Source organism: Hypanus sabinus, chromosome 31, assembly GCF_030144855.1.
Source record: "Hypanus sabinus isolate sHypSab1 chromosome 31, sHypSab1.hap1, whole genome shotgun sequence".
In the NCBI taxonomy this organism is placed as follows: Eukaryota; Metazoa; Chordata; class Chondrichthyes; order Myliobatiformes; family Dasyatidae; genus Hypanus; species Hypanus sabinus.
Window position 1 is genome coordinate 34,665,617 of NC_082736.1, and position 17,191 is coordinate 34,682,807.

Consider the following 17,191-nt stretch of genomic DNA (forward strand, 5'->3'; position numbering starts at 1 on the left):
ATTGGTGCAGTGGAAAGGCAGCTCAAAGAATCCCTGCAGCCTCATAGATCACAGTGCCACACAGCCCTTTGGCCCATCGAGTCTGCGCCAGCCAGCAGACACCCATTTGGGACTAGTGAAACCAGCTCCATTCTCCTCTTGCCACACTGACATCGACTCTCTCGCAGATTCTTCCCCTCACTCACACACAGGGCAGGGGCAATCGACAGCGGACCCACAGGTTACTCACGCCATGTCCTCCCAGACTCTACCCCTCACCCACAGATAACGGGGTCAATTCACAGCCACCGACCCTGCATGGTGTGGTGGTTAACACAACGGTTTTCAGTCCCGGTGACCCAGGTTCAGTTCCCGTCACTGCCTGTAAGGAGTGGGCAGACATTAGCGTGGTATTTCACACAACGGTTTTCAGTCCCGGTGACCCAGGTTCAATTCCTGTCACTGCCTGTAAGGAGTGGGCAGACATTAGTGTGGTGGTTAGCACAATGCTTTACAGTACCAGCGACCGGGGTTCAATTCCCATCGCTGCCTGTAAGGAGTTCACACACTCGCCCTGCGACTGCATGGGTTTCCTCCCATCTTCCAAAGACGTACCAGTTGTAAATTGTCCAGTGATTAGGCTGGGGTTAAATCGGGAGTTGCTGGCTCAAAGGGCTTATTCCTCGCTGTTATGTTGGGGATGGGGGAGAAAATCTGGAGTGCAGAGAGGAAACACGGAAATTACAAGAAGGTGCAAGCGACCCACACACATCCCATATTTGCACGCTCATACACCTCTTTGCAATTGGGACGAAACACACCGACTCACAGGAGAACATAGCATTAATGTAAGGCTCTTGGGAGTGGAGGATCAGAGGGATCTTGGGGTCCGAGTCCACAGGACGCTCAGAGCAGCTGCAGGTTGACTCTGTGGTTAAGAAGGCGCATTGGCCTTCATCAATTGTGGGATTGTTTTTAGGAGCCGAGAGGTAATGTTGCAGCTATACAGGACCCTGATCAGACCACATTTGGAGTACTGTGCTCAGTTCTGGTCACCTCACTACAGGAAGGACGTGGATACCATAGAAAGGGTGCAGAGGAGATTTACAAGGATGTTGCCTGGATTGGGGAGCATGCCTTATGAGAATAGGTTGAGTGAACTCGGCCTTTTCTCCTTGGAGCGACGGAGGATGAGAGGTGACCTGATAGAGGGGTATAAGATGATGACAGGCATTGATCGTGTGGATAGCCAGAGGCTTTTTCCCAGGGCTGAAATGGCTAACACGAGAGGGCACAGTTTTAAGGTGCCTGGAAGTAGGTACAGAGGAGATGTCAGGGTTAAGTTTTTTTTACGTAGAGGGTGGTGGAATGGGCTGCCGGTGATGGTGGTGGAGGCGGATACGATAGGGTCTTTTAAGAGACTCCTGAAAGGTAAATTGAGCTTAGAAAAATAGAGGGCTATAGGAAAGCTTAGATAGTTCTAAGGTAGGGACATGTTCAGCACAGCTTTATGGGCCAAATGGCCTATATTCTGTTGTAAGTTTTCTATGTTTCTAACTTGCTAACTAGATATGCGCGCACACAGTGTACCGGCAAAACTAATTCATTTGTCACACTTACATCGAAACAATGAAACATACAGTGAAATGCATCAACAGACAACAGAGTCCGAGGATGTGCTGGGGGCACATCACAGACACTGGAGTATTGTGTCCCGTTTTGATGAACCTAAGAAAGGATGTGTTGGCGTAGGAGAGGGTTCAAAGGAGGTTCACGAAAATGAATCTGTGACTGAAAGGCTCATCATATGAGGAACATTTGATGACTCTGGGCCTGTCCTCACTGGAGCTGAGAAGGATGAGGGGGGAGCTCAATGAAACCCATCAAGTGATAGAGTGGATGTGGAGAGGAGGTTTCCTATAGTGGGAGAGTCTAGGACCAGAGGGCACAGATGGAGTGGATGTGGAGAGGATGTTTCCTATAGTGGGGGAGACTAGGACCAGATGACACAGATAGAGTGGAGGTGGAGAGGATGTTTCCTATAGTGGGAGAGTCTAGGACCAGAAGACACAGATAGAGTGGATGTGGAGAGGATGTTTCCTATAGTGGGGTAGTCTAGGACCAGAGGACACAGATAGAGTGGATGTGGAGCGGATGTTTCCTATAGTGGGGGAGTCTAGGACCAGACGACACAGATAGAGTGGAGGTGGAGAGGATGTTTCCTATAGTGGGAGAGTCTAGGACCAGACGACACAGATAGAGTGGAGGGAGGGCACAGATGGAGTGGATGTGGAGAGGATGTTTCCTATAGTGGGGGAGTCTAGGACCAGACGACACAGATAGAGTGGATGTGGAGAGGATGTTTCCTATAGTGGGAGAGTCTAGGACCAGAGGACACAGATAGAGTGGATGTGGAGAGGATGTTTCCTATAGTGGGGGAGTCTAGGACCAGAGGACACAGATAGAGTGGATGTGGAGAGGATGTTTCCTATAGTGGGGGAGTCTAGGACCAGAGGACACAGATAGAGTGGATGTGGAGAGGATGTTTCCTATAGTGGGGGAGTCTAGGACCAGAGGACACAGATAGAGTGGATGTGGAGAGGATGTTTCCTATAGTGGGGGAGTCTAGGACCAGAGGACGCAGATAGAGTGGATGTGGAGAGGATGTTTCCTATAGTGGGGGAGTCCAGGACCAGAGGACACAGATAGAGTGGATGTGGAGAGGATGTTTCCTACAGTGGGGGAGTCTGGGACCAGAGGACACAGATAGAGTGGATGTGGAGAGGATGTTTCCTGTAGTGGGGGAGTCTAGGACCAGAGGACACAGATAGAGTGGATGTGGAGAGGATGTTTCCTATAGTGGGGGAGTCTAGGACCAGAGGACACAGATAGAGTGGATGTGGAGAGGATGTTTCCTATAGTGGGGGAGTCTAGGACCAGAGGACACAGATAGAGTGGATGTGGAGAGGATGCTTCCTATAGTGGGGGAGTCTAGGACCAGAGGACACAGATAGAGTGGATGTGGAGAGGATGTTTCCTATAGTGGGGGAGGCTAGGACCAGATGGTACAGTCTCAGAATAGAGGGGCATCCCCTTTTAGAATGGAGTTGAGGAGGAATTTCTTTAGCCAGGGAGTGGTGGATGGGTTAATTGGTGATTTAAGCTGTCCTGTGGTTAGGCTTGGGTTAAATCGGGGTTTGCTGGGTGGGCCTATTCCATGCTGTATCTCAATGACTGAATGAATATAGGTTGTGCAGACGTTAGAAATGCGGAGCCACACACACAAAAGGCTGGGGGAGCTCCTCAGGTCAGCAGCTTCGATGGAGAGGAAAAGTCAGCCTGGGGAAATCTAAAAAGTGGGAAGAAACTTCGCTGGGTAGGAAATCTGCTCCAGAGGAGGCTGCTCAAATCGAGAACGACCTCCGCTGTGCTGCAGGGAACACGTGGCAGCTGAACAAGCAGAAGGCCTGACCACCAGCCACACTAACTCTTGCTCACTCTGCACCAGAATATGGGGATCATGCACTCATAGACAAAACTCACACCATTATCACTATTTCCCTCCACAGATGCCGCCTGACATGCTGGGCACTTTGCGTTCCCCGGGTAAATGTCTATCCCTGCCACTTAATGCACAGTTCAGAACGGATCAGTTTTGAACACTTAACCTTTGGTTAGTTGTATAATTCATGGAACCATGTGCCATGGGCTTATACTATTAAGCAAAGTGTCTGTGAACTGCTGCACACAAGTGGTATATTTTGGGCGTCTGTGGTTTGTACTCACGGGTTTTTGGAACAGACGCCCGTAGTCAATATCCAAGGCGTTTCTGCCAGCTGGGACGTAGCTGGCACAGTGGCATGACAGTTAGCAGCCCTTGACAGTGCCAGCGATCGCCGATCCGGGCTCGACTTACGCCGCTGCCTGGAAGGGGTCCGTCTGTTCCCCTCACGACCACATACTGCAGGTTCCGTCCAGGTGCTCCCAGAGGCGTACGGGTTAGGGTTAGTGGGCTTTGGGCATGCCATATTGGTGAGGGAAGGGTGACAACACTTGTGGGCTGCCCACAGCACAATCCTCGTTGACTTGGTTCAACGCAACTGTCCACTTCACCCGATGTTACGACACATCGCGATGAATAAAGCTATTTTTTTTAAACTTTCAATTACGTAACTCTGAGAATGCACACAACTGTAAGCAGATGATAACAATAAAATTGTAGCCCATCACTTGCTGTTATCTTTGAGCTGAAAAATACCAAGTATTGCGAGACTCTCTTAATTTCTCCCAGACACTGTCTCCCGGAGGTTCACTGGGTGAATAATTACAGCTCCTGGGCAGCTCACGCTTAGCCAGTCACACCTCACACATGAAAGCAACAGGGACAAAGCTCTGGGGGAACTCAGGTCAGGCAGCGTCGATGGAGAGGAATAAACGGTCAACATTTCGGACCGAGACCCTTCTTCTGGACTGAGAAGAAAGGGGGAAGACGCCAGAATAAAAGGCTGGCCATGGACTGACACATCGAAATGGGAATGGGACAGCAACACACTAAAAATCCGGTGGATTAATTCAGGCTCCAGCATCCGTGTAAAGATACGCCTGCTTTAAAGATATTCTTTGGAAGGATTTTTAAATACAAGAGATTCTGCAGTCTGATACTGGAAGTCCAGAACAACACACACAAAATGCTGGAGGAACTCAACAGATCGAGCAGCATCAATGGAGAGGAATACCCACTGCAGGCCAAGACCCTGTATCAGGGCTGGAAAGGAAGAGGGAGGAAGGCAGAATAACTTATTCTGTCTTCTTCCCTCCTGTCCCTTCCCTCCCTTTCCAGTCCGATGGGCACAAGGCACAGAGTCACTGTAGGAGGGAGGTTGGGAAGGAGAAAACAGATAAGCAGCTGTATGGTTTGACATAAGGCTTCTCTTCGCCAAAGTCGTCCCTCCCTGGGAACAGCTCACACTGATGTAAGCCCAGATCCTCCCTGCCTCAGGACATTTCAAAGTTCAAAGCAATTTTTTTATCAAAGTACAGACAGATCAGCATGTACTACCCCGAGATGTGTCTTCCTGCACACGTTCACAGTAGAACAAAGAAATACAATAAAATCCATGACAAACTACACACAGACTGACAAACAACCAACTTGCAAACAGCAAACTGCACCAATACAAATATGAGACAGAGACAGAGAGTGAGAGTGAGAGAGAATGAGTGAGAGAGAGAGAGAGAGAGAGAGAGACACACAGAGGGGGGAAGGGACAGGCAGAAAGAGAGAGAAGGACAGAGAAAGAGACAGAGAGAGGGACAGAGTAAGAGAGACAGACAGAGAGGGGGACAGAGAGAGAGGCGGGGGAGAGACAGAGACAGAGGGTCAGAGAGAGGAGGAAGGGACAGGCAGAGAGAGAGAGAGGACAGAGAAAGAGACAGAGAGAGGGACAGAGAAAGAGAGACAGACAGACAGAGAGGGAGACAGAGAGAGAGAGAGACAGAGGGTCAGAGGGGGGGGAAGGGACAGAGAGATTGCGGGGGGAAAGGACAGGCAGAGAGAGAGAGAGGGGGGGACAGAGCGAGAGAGACACAGAGAGGGGGACAGAGAGAGGGGAAGGAACAGGCAGAGAGAGAGAGAGAGAGAGAGAGAGAGAGAGACAGAGAAAGAGAGAGAGAGAGAGGGACAGAGGAAGAGAGAGAGGGGGAACAGACAACGAGTGAGGCAGACAGACAGAGAAGGGGGGAGAGAGAGGGGGAGAGAGGGGGGAGAGAGAGGGGGAGAGGGGGGGGGAGAGAGAAGAGAGAGAGAGCCAGAGGGAGAGGAGAGAGAGATGGGGGAGAGAGGGGGGAGAGAGGGGGGAGAGAGGGGGGAGAGAGGGGGGAGAGGGGGGGAGAGGGGGGGAGAGACAGACACACACACAGAGATAGACAATGTTGAGACACGAGTTGAAAAGTCCATAAAAGTGAGTCCACAGGTGGAGAAGTCAGTTCAGCATTCAGATGGGTAAGTTATCCATGACGGTTCAGACTGCTCGACGGGTGACTGCCTGTCTGAGCACTGCACCCAGTCCTGGGAACGCGACGTAGCCCCGAGAGCCAGGCTCTGGATCAAGTCTCGTGGGATCATGCAAAGCCAGACCCTCGAACAACAGAGCAACCCGTTGCCATGGGAACACGAAGCAGGAGCAGGAAGTCCCGGTAAGAGATTTAACTCAGCAGCCGGGGAGGGGGGACTGATGCAAACACAGCCCGCGTGTCCTCCCCCGCGAAGGGAAGGGTGAGGTGTGACCAGTCCCACGGTACCATCTTCACAGAACTCTCAGCTTTGGATGGGGTCAAGTGACAGCGTCCCCAGTGGGCAAGAGGCCTGCGGCCCGGCACTTACCTTCTGCAGACTGGAGGAGTTCAGCTGGGTCTTGTCGATTATTTTAACAGCGACCTGAAAAGAAAAACACAAAAAAGGTTCAGATCGGCTGCCGAAAAACACACATCGGGACTCCCGCATGACCCTGTCAGAGCTCAGCGCTCACCCAGTGGGCCCAAGGGGAGAAAGGCAGCAGCTGTTTGATCTGTCAGAGAGCAGACACACAGAGGCAGACGAACGGGGAGAGAGGCAGGGACAGACGAACGGGGAGAGAAGCAGGGACAGACGAACGAGGAGAGAGGCAAAGACAGACGAACGGGGAGAGAGGCAGGGACAGACGAATGGGGAGAGAGGCAGGGACAGACGAACGGGGAGAGAAGCAGGGACAGACGAACGGGGAGAGAGGCAGGGACAGACGAACGGGGAGAGAGGCAGGGACAGACGAACGGGGAGAGAAGCAGGGACAGACAGAAAGGGAGAGAGGCAGGGACAGATAGAAAGGGAGAGAGGCAGGGAGACAGAAAGGGAGAGAGGCAGGGGACAGACAGAAAGGGAGAGAGGTAGGGACAGACAGAAAGGGACAGAGACAGGAACAGACGAATGGGGAGTGAGGCAGGGACAGACAGAAAGTGAAAGAGGCAGGGAGACAGAAAGGGAGAGAGGCAGGGGACAGACAGAAAGGGACAGAGACAGGGACAGACGAATGGGGAGTGAGGCAGGGGCAGGCAGAAAGGGAGAGAGGCAGGGACAGACAGAAAGGGAGAGAGGTAGGGACAGACAGAAAGGGAGAGAGGCAGGGACAGACAGAAAGGGAGAGAGGCAGGGACAGATAGAAAGGGAGAGAGGCAGGGACAGACAAATGGGGAGAGAGGCAGGGACAGACAGAAAGGGAGAGAGGCAGGGACAGACAGAAAGGGAGAGAGGCAGGGACAGACGAATGGGGAGAGAGGCAGGGACAGACGAATGGGGAGAGAGGCAGAGACAGACAGAAAGGGAGAGAGGCAGGGATAGACAGAAAGGGAGAGAGACAGGGACAGACAGAAAGGGAGAGAGGCAGGGACAGACAGAAAGGGAGAGAGGCAGGGACAGACAGAAAGGGAGAGAGGCAGGGATAGACAGAAAGGGAGAGAGACAGGGACAGACAGAAAGGGAGAGAGGCAGGGACAGACGAATGGGGAGAGAGGCAGGGACAGACAGAAAGGGAGAGAGGCAGGGATAGACAGAAAGGGAGAGAGGCAGGGACAGACAGAAAGGGAGAGAGGCAGGGACAGACATAAAGGTAGAGAGGCAGGGACAGACAGAAAGGGAGAGAGGCAGGGACAGACAAATGGGGAGAGAGGCAGGGACAGACAGAAAGGGAGAGAGGTAGGGACAGACAGAAAGGGAGAGAGGCAGGGACAGACAGAAAAGAAGAGAGAGAGACAGACAGAAAAGGAGAGAGGCAGAGACAGACAGAAAGGGAGAGAGACAGGGACAGACAGAAAGGGAGTGAGGCAGGGGCAGGCAGAAAGGGAGAGAGACAGGGACAGACAGAAAGGGAGAGGGACAGGGACAGACAGAAAGGGAGAGGGGCAGGGACAGACGAATGGGGAGAGAGGCAGAGACAGACAGAAAGGGAGAGAGACAGGGACAGACAGAGAGGCAGGGACAGACGAATGAAGAGAGAGACAGGGACAGACAGAAAGGGAGAGAGACAGGGACAGACAAAAAGGGAGAGAGGCAGAGACAGACAGAAAGGGAGAGAGGCAGGGACAGACAGAAAGGGAGTGAGGCAGAGACAGACAGAAAGGGAGAGAGGCAGGGACAGACGAATGGGGAGAGAGGCAGGGACAGACAGAAAGGGAGAGAGACAGGGACAGACAAAAAGGGAGAGAGGCAGAGACAGACAGAAAGGGAGAGAGGCAGGGACAGACGAATGGGGAGAGAGGCAGGGACAGACAGAAAGGGAGAGAGACAGGGACAGACAGAAAGGGAGAGAGGCAGGGACAGACAGAAAGGGAGAGAGGCAGGGACAGACAGAAAGGGAGAGAGGCAGGGACAGATAGAAAGGGAGAGAGGCAGAGACAGACAGAAAGGGAGTGAGGTAGGGACTGACAAAAAGGGAGAGAGACAGGGACAGACAAATGGGGAGAGAGGCAGGGACAGACGAATGAAGAGAGAGACAGGGACAGACAGAAAGGGAGAGAGGCAGAGACAGACAGAAAGGGAGAGAGGCAGGGACAGACAAATGGGGAGAGAGGCAGGGACTGACAAATGGGGAGAGAGGCAGGGACTGACAAATGGGGAGAGAGGCAGGGACTGACAAATGGGGAGAGAGGCAGGGACTGACAAATGGGGAGAGAGGCAGGGACTGACAAATGGGGAGAGAGGCAGGGACAGACGAATGAAGAGAGAGACAGGGACAGACAGAAAGGGAGAGAGACAGGGACAGACAAAAAGGGAGAGAGGCAGAGACAGACAAAAAGGGAGAGAAGCAGGGACAGACAGAAAGGGAGAGAGGCAGGGACAGACAGAAAGGGAGAGAGGCAGGGACAGACGAATGGGGAGAGAGGCAGGGACAGACAGAAAGGGAGAGAGGCAGGGACAGATAGAAACGGAGAGAGGCAGGGACAGACAGAAAGGGAGAGAGGTAGGGACAGACAGAAAGGGAGAGAGGCAGGGACAGATAGAAACGGAGAGAGGCAGGGACAGACAGAAAGGGAGAGAGACAGGGACAGACAGAAAGGGAGAGAGGCAGGGACAGACAGAAAGGGAGAGAGACAGGGACAGACAGAAAGGGAGAGAGGCAGGGACAGATAGAAAGGGAGAGAGGCAGGGACAGACAGAAAGGGAGAGAGGTAGGGACAGACAGAAAGGGAGAGAGGCAGGGACAGATAGAAACGGAGAGAGGTAGGGACAGACAGAAAGGGAGAGAGGCAGGGACAGATAGAAACGGAGAGAGGCAGGGACAAACAGAAAGGGAGAGAGGTAGGGACAAACAGAAAGGGAGAGAGGCAGGGACAGATAGAAACAGAGAGAGGCAGGGACAGACAGAAAGGGAGAGAGGTAGGGACAAACAGAAAGGGAGAGAGGTAGGGACAAACAGAAAGGGAGAGAGGCAGGGACAGATAGAAACGGAGAGAGGCAGAGACAGACAGAAAGGGAGAGAGGCAGGGACAAACAGAAAGGGAGAGAGGTAGGGACAAACAGAAAGGGAGAGAGGCAGGGACAGATAGAAAGGGAGAGAGGCAGGGACAGATAGAAAGGGAGAGAGGCAGGGACAGATAGAAACGGAGAGAGGCAGGGACAGATAGAAACGGAGAGAGGCAGGGACAGACAGAAAGGGAGAGAGGCAGGGACAGACGAATGGGGAGAGGTAGGGACAGACAGAAAGGGAGAGAGGCAGGGACAGACAGAAAGGGAGAGAGGCAGGGACAGATAGAAACGGAGAGAGGCAGGGACAGACAGAAAGGGAGAGAGGCAGGGACAGACAGAAAGGGAGAGAGGCAGGGACAGACAGAAAGGGAGAGAGACAGGGACAGACAGAAAGTGAGAGGGGCAGGGACAGACGAATGGGGAGAGAAGCAGGGATTGACAGAAAGGGAGAGAGGCAGGGACAGATAGAAACGGAGAGAGGCAGGGACAGACAGAAAGGGAGAGAGGCAGGGACAGACAGAAAGGGAGAGAGACAGGGACAGACAGAAAGTGAGAGGGGCAGGGACAGACGAATGGGGAGAGAAGCAGGGATTGACAGAAAGGGAGAGAGGCAGGGACAGACAGAAAGAGAGAGAAGCTGGGACAGACAGAAAGGGAGAGAGGCAGGGACAGACAGAAAGGGAGAGAGGCAGGGACAGATAGAAACGGAGAGAGGCAGGGACAGACAGAAAGGGAGAGAGGCAGAGACAGACAGAAAGGGAGAGAGGCAGGGACAGACAGAAAGGGAGAGAGGCAGGGACAGATAGAAACGGAGAGAGGCAGGGACAGACAGAAAGGGAGAGAGACAGCGACAGACAGACAGAAAGGGAGAGGCAGTGACAGACAGAAAGGGAGAGAGGCAGGGACAGATAGAAATGGAGAGAGACAGCGACAGACAGACAGAAAGGGAGAGGCAGTGACAGACAGAAAGGGAGAGAGGTAGGGACAGACAGAAAGGGAGAGAGGCAGGGACAGATAGAAACGGAGAGAGGCAGGGACAGACAGAAAGGGAGAGAGACAGCGACAGACAGAAAGGGAGAGAGACAGCGACAGACAGACAGAAAGGGAGAGGCAGTGACAGACAGAAAGGGAGAGAGGTAGGGACAGATAGAAAGGGAGAGAGGTAGGGACAGACAGAAAGGGAGAGAGGTAGGGACAGACAGAAAGGGCGAGGCAGTGACAGATAGAAAGGGAGAGTGGCAGGGACAGATAGAAAGGGAGAGAGGCAGGGACAGACAGAAAGGGAGAGAGACAGGGACAGACAGAAAGGGAGAGGCAGTGACAGACAGAAAGGGAGAGAGGCAGGGACAGACAGAAAGGGAGAGAGGCAGGGACAGACAGAAAGGGAGAGAGGCAGAGACAGACAGAAAGGGAGAGAGGCAGGGACAGAGAACGGGGAGAGAGGGGGACAGAGAACGGGGAGAGAGGGGGACAGAGAACGGGGAGAGAGGGGGACAGAGAACGGGGAGAGAGGGGGACAGAGAACGGGGAGAGAGGGGGACAGAGAACGGGGAGAGAGGGGAACAGAGACACACATGATAGATATAGACAGAAATAGACAGAGAAGAGAGGGGCATACAGTGAGAGAGACAGACAGACACACACAGTGAGAGAAAGGGAGGGACAAATACGGGGGGAGAGGAAGAGGGGAAACACATACACAGAAGGGGAGAGAGAGGTGAGGGGAGAGAGAGGTGAGGGGAGAGAGAGGTGAGGGGAGAGGGCGGGAAGAGGGGGTGAAGAGGGGCAGTTGGGGAGAGACCCAATGAGCCACAACTCAGGCTGCGGAGGGGCACAAAGAGTTGAGCGAGACTGTGGTGGTGTCCGGGGCGGGGTACAAGTGGAGGAACCTGTGTGAAGGGCAGGAGATCAGTACCGCCTGCCCCAAACCCTGTCCCCATCACAGTGACTCCCCCACCCTAACACCCAGACTGCCCGCCTTACCTCCTTCCCTGTCAGCACATGGCGAGCCAGCTTCACCTTGGCAAAGTTGCCCTTGCCGATGGTCTTAAGCAGCCGGTAGTTGCCGATGTGAGGGGTGTCCTCGGCCGTCGTGGCAATGGACCCTCGATTGCGCGGCATGCTGGTCCTGCCCACAGGCTTGGGCTGGTTCGGGAGCTCCACGTGCCCCACTGTGTGCTGGAAGTAAAGAGAGCACCCGTCAGAAGCAGGAACCGCAGAGGTGGGCGAGGAACTCAGTCAAAGGGGGTCGAAACGCCTCGGTGGCCCCAAGCAAATGAAACACAAAACTTTCTGTGTTTGCTTTGGGGTCGGAGGAGGAGTCACAGATCAACCCACCGAATGGCAGAGAGAACACTGAGGGTTAACGATCAATAATAGGGATCACACAGTAGCGTAGCAGTTACTAGCACAGCGGTCGGTGTTGAATTCGAATCGCTGTCTACCCGTGCCTCTGTGGGTTTCCTCCGGGTGCTCCGGTTTCCTCACACAATCCCAAGGTGTACGGGTGAGGGCGAGTGAGCACTGAACAGGCTACGTTGACGTTGGAAGCTTGGCCCCACTTGTAGGCTGCCCTCAGCACATCCGCGGGCTGTGTTGGTCCCTGACGAAAAACGGTGCATTTCTCTGAATGGTTTCCCCCCAGGGTCTCTCCCACGCCTGATAACATGCTGGGTGAACTGGCTGCCATAAATCGCCTGCGTCGTCCGTGGGTAAGGGGTAGATTTTGGGGCAGTTCGTGTGGATGACGTGCGGTTTGCTGGGTTAATCAGCCGCCGTAGATCACCCACCTTGCTCGTGGGTGGGGGGGGGGGGAGGCATTTCACAGTACACGTGACAAATCAAATTCAACTAAAAGAAAACTCTAACTTGACCCCGTGTGACGCGAGAACAACTGTCCCTCGGCCGCTGCTCGTTGGCACCCTCATCCCAATGACGGATTGCAAGTTAATTATTCGCAGTGCAGGTACCGCAGTCACGGAGTGGTTAGTACGACACGATCACAGCTCAGGGCTTCAGCGTCTCGAGTTCAATTCCAGCGTTCTGTGGAAGGAAACCCACGCGGTCACGGGGTGGAACGTCAGCGATGGGGGTGGAACGTCAGCGATGGGGGTGGAACGTCAGCAACGGGAATGGAACCCGAGTTGCTGACTGTGTAAAGCACTTTGCTGACCACTACGCTCCCCCGCGATCCATTTTGTTATTATTCATATCTTTCATCTTTCCGTGAGCACGCTGTCCAGTCCCAGGCGCACGGGGGTCGCAAGTTAAGATCAGAGATGCTGACATCCAGAACTCTATGACTTGTGACAGAGGTCTGACTGCAAGATCCTATAAAGAAATGCAAGGGCTGTTCAGGGGAACATCGGGGGTCTCACCCATCGGGGATATTTATCAGGAGTGCTGCGTACGCATTGTCAGTGATCCCTCCCATCCATCCCACAATCTCGGTGACTCAGGCACGAGGTACCGTAGCACTAGGATGAGAACGATTAGGCTGAGAAACAGCTTCTCCCCCCAGGCCATGACCCCACTGACCCCCCTGCCACCAGTAGCTTCTCCCCCCAGGCCGTGACCCCACTTACCCCCCTGCCACCAGTAGCTTCTCCCCCCCAGGCCGTGACCCCACTTACCCCCCTGCCACCAGTAGCTTCTCCCCCCAGGCCGTGACCACACTGAACCCCCCTGCCACCTGTAGCTTCTCCCCCCAGGCTGTGACCCCACTGACCCCCCTGCCACCAGTAGCTTCTCCCCCCAGGCCGTGACCCCACTGACCCCCCTGCCACCAGTAGCTTCTCCCCCCAGGCCGTGACCCCACTGACCCCCCCTGCCACCAGTAGCTTCTCCCCCCAGGCCGTGACCCCACTGACCCCCCTGCCACCAGTAGCTTCTCCCCCCAGGCCGTGACCCCACTGACCCCCCTGCCACCAGTAGCTTCTCACCCCAGGCCGTGACCCCACTGACCCCCCCTGCCACCAGTAGCTTCTCACCCCAGGCCGTGACCCCACTGACCCCCCTGCCACCAGTAGCTTCTCACCCCAGGCCGTGACCCCACTGACCCCCCTGCCACCAGTAGCTTCTCCCCCCCAGGCCGTGACCCCACTAACCCCCCTGCCAGCACCCAGCTCTCATCACAAATGAAGCACCAGTAGCTTCTCCCCCCAGGCCGTGACCCCACTGACCCCCTTGCCACCAGTAGCTTCTCCCCCCCAGGCCGTGACCCCACTGACCCCCCTGCCACCAGTAGCTTCTCCCCCCCAGGCCGTGACCCCACTGACCCCCCCTGCCACCAGTAGCTCGTCCCCCCCAGGTCGTGACCCCACTGACCCCCCTCTGCCACCAGTAGCTTCTCCCCCCCAGGCCGTGACCCCACTGACCCCCCTGCCACTAGTAGCTTCTCCCCCCCAGGCCGTGACCCCACTGACCCCCCCCTGCCACTAGTAGCTTCTCCCCCCCAGGCCGTGACCCCACTGACCCCCCCTGCCACTAGTAGCTTCTCCCCCCAGGCCGTGACCCCACTGACCCCCCTGCCACCAGTAGCTTCTCCCCCCAGGTCGTGACCCCACTGAACCCCCTGCCACCAGTAGCTTCTCCCCCCAGGCCGTGACCCCACTGACCCCCCTGCCAGCAGTAGCTTCTCCCCCCAGGCCGTGACCCCACTGAACCCCCTGCCACCAGTAGCTTCTCCCCCCAGGCCGTGACCCCACTGACCCCCCTGCCAGCAGTAGCTTCTCCCCCCAGGCCGTGACCCCACTGACCCCCCTGCCACCAGTAGCTTCTCCCCCCAGGCCGTGACCCCACTTACCCCCCTGCCAGCAGTAGCTTCTCCCCCCAGGCCGTGACCCCACTGACCCCCCTGCCACCAGTAGCTTCTCCCCCCAGGCCGTGACCCCACTGACCCCCCTGCCACCAGTAGCTTCTCCCCCCAGGTCGTGACCCCACTGACCCCCCTGCCACCAGTAGCTTCTCCCCCCAGGTCGTGACCCCACTGACCCCCCTGCCACCAGTAGCTTCTCCCCCCAGGTCGTGACCCCACTGAACCCCCTGCCACCAGTAGCTTCTCCCCCCAGGTCGTGACCCCACTGACCCCCCTGCCACTAGTAGCTTCTCCCCCTCAGGCCGTGACCCCACTGACCCCCCTGCCAGCAGTAGCTTCTCCCCCCAGGCCGTGACCCCACTTACCCCCCTGCCACTAGTAGCTTCTCCCCCCAGACCGTGACCCCACTGACCCCCCCTGCCACCAGTAGCTTCTCCCCCCAGGCCGTGACCCCACTGACCCCCCCTGCCACCAGTAGCTTCTCCCCCCAGGCCGTGACCCCACTGACCCCCCCTGCCACTAGTAGCTTCTCCCCCCCAGGCCGTGACCCCACTGACCCCCCCTGCCACTAGTAGCTTCTCCCCCCAGGCCGTGACCCCACTGACCCCCCTGCCACCAGTAGCTTCTCCCCCCAGGCCGTGACCCCACTGACCCCCCTGCCAGCACCCAGCTCTCATCACAAATGAAGCGTTATACTGTTCACTTATGCACCTTACAATTTGTTATTTTATTTGTGGTAATATTACTTTACGTGTTATGTGGTCAGGAGGGATGTTGCTTCCTTTGGTGGTGTACATGCGTACAGCTGAATGACAATAGATGAAGTTGAATCGTAACAGGGCCACCTTTCACCAGTCAGTGGGACGGCAGCCAAGGCGGTGGTGAGTTCGAGTCCTGCATCAGACAGAAGCTCGAGTTTCAACACTCCCTGTATAACACTGCGAGACCGGCCCACGGCGTTACGGACTGCCTCTCTCCAGGGTGAAAGTCACTCTCGGGGCCTTACAGCAGACAGATGGGCTCTATTCCTGCAGTTCAGAAGGACACACCACAACCGACGTCTCCACACAGGGGGATGTAACGCTTGCAGGTAAACTGCTGAGATCAGAGAACAACTCAACCCAAACATCAACCTCCCGAGCTGCACGTCTCCTGAATTATTTCCAACTGAACCGATTCCACAACCTACAGACTTTCTGTCAGGGACTCCTGACCAACCCGCGTTCTCAGCATGATTTCCATTCGCTCGGATTGTCTTTTCACACATTCACTGCTTGCCAGTGTTTACAAGACAAGGGAGCAGAATTGGGCCATTCAGCCCATCGAGTCTGCTGATGCATTTTTATGTACAGATTTTCATCCATTATACTTTATTTTTCTTGTAAATGCCTGCAAGCGAATGAACCTCAGTGTGGTGTGTGGTTACATATCCACGCTTTGATAGCAGATTTTACTGAGGGCGGTCTGACTCCAGTCAGAACGACACCAAGGAAGTTGCAGCTCTTACCCAGGGGGTGGGGTGGGGGAAGGCCTGTGCGGACAACAGGAGAAGGACTGTCGCTGGACAGTGTGACGACGGGAGAGGTCCACAGAACCGACCAACCTGACTGGACTTGGTCAATCTACTGCTTTTTTTTAGAAGCAAGCTTGATCGGAAAGAAAAGACGAGATGATAAACTGAGGTCGAATGAAGAGGGGAACAGCACAGATCAAGTGGTTCAAGTAATATCAGAGGAAGTACACAACCTGAAAATTTTACTCTTCAGACACCCACGAAACAGGGAAAGAAGCTAAAGAATAAACTATAACGACATCAAAAACCCAAAACACCCCCTCCCCCCACATACACATCACTGAAGCACTGTTGAGGATCCATCCCACCGTCCCACAATCTCTCTGACCCACTACCGCCAGGGAGGAGGGTCAGGAGCATCAGGACTGGCTCTGCCAGGACCTCCCTCAGGCTGTGAGACCAATGAATACCCTGCCACCACCGGGGTCTCATCACCAGGACAGACACTGTGCAATCGTGCCGTACATTTTGAATTGTACTTTATTAACTTATTTGTGGTAATATTTTGTATTGTGCACCCTTCCAGAGGAATTGTTTCGTTTGGTTGTATAGTTGTACAGTCAGATATCAATAAAGTTCATCACGAACTCCTACACCTCTCTGGGGATGATGGATGACCTTGAGGAAGGTAATTCTCTCACCGGGTGGCTGGCTAACAAGGTCCTTCAATCTCCCTTATAAATCTAGCCCGTCAGGAAGGCAAGCTGGGTCTCCTGGCAGAGAGCGTGGGGGTGTAGCAGGGATACGGGACAGAGCAGAAGAGAGGAGTGGATGGGGAAGGCGGCACAAGAGCCTGAAGACACACACTCAGCGATTCAGGAACAGCTTCTTCCCCTCTGCCATCAGGGAGGAGGTACAGGAGCCTGAAGACACACACTCAGCAATTCAGGATCAGCTTCTTCCCCTCTGCCATCAGGGAGGAGGTACAGGAGCCTGAAGACACACACTCAACGATTCAGGAACAGCTTCTTCCCCTCTGCCGTCAGGGAAGGGGTACAGGAGCCTGAAGACACACACTCAGCGATTCAGGAACAGCTTCTTCCCCTCTGCCATCATGGAGGAGGTACAGGAGCCTGAAGACACACACTCAGTGATTCAGGAACAGCTTCTTCCCCTCCGCCATCAGGGAGAAGGTACAGGAGCCTGAAGACACACACTCAACGATTCAGGAACAGCTTCTTCCCCTCTGCTGTCAGGGAGGGGGTACAGGAGCCTGAAGACACACACTCAATGATTCAGGAACAGCTTCTTCCCCTCTGCCATCAGGGAGGGGGTACAGGAGCCTGAAGACACACACACAATTTTTCAGGAACAGCTTCTTCCCCTC

The 17,191-nt window shown here is 54.8% G+C and overlaps 1 protein-coding gene across 7 annotated transcripts in view; it reads right to left on the minus strand.

The window, feature by feature from the left end:
• mark2b (MAP/microtubule affinity-regulating kinase 2b) overlaps positions 1–17,191 on the minus strand; it is a 220,077-nt gene that overhangs the window by 101,559 nt on the left and 101,327 nt on the right. For all 7 annotated transcript variants that reach the window (XM_059955397.1, XM_059955396.1, XM_059955401.1 and 4 more), the window contains 2 exons: positions 11,459–11,653; positions 6,362–6,415 (listed from right to left, as the gene is read on the minus strand). In XM_059955397.1, coding sequence (XP_059811380.1) covers positions 6,362–6,415; positions 11,459–11,653 — 249 coding nt within the window. The remainder of the gene's footprint in view (positions 1–6,361; positions 6,416–11,458; positions 11,654–17,191) is intronic.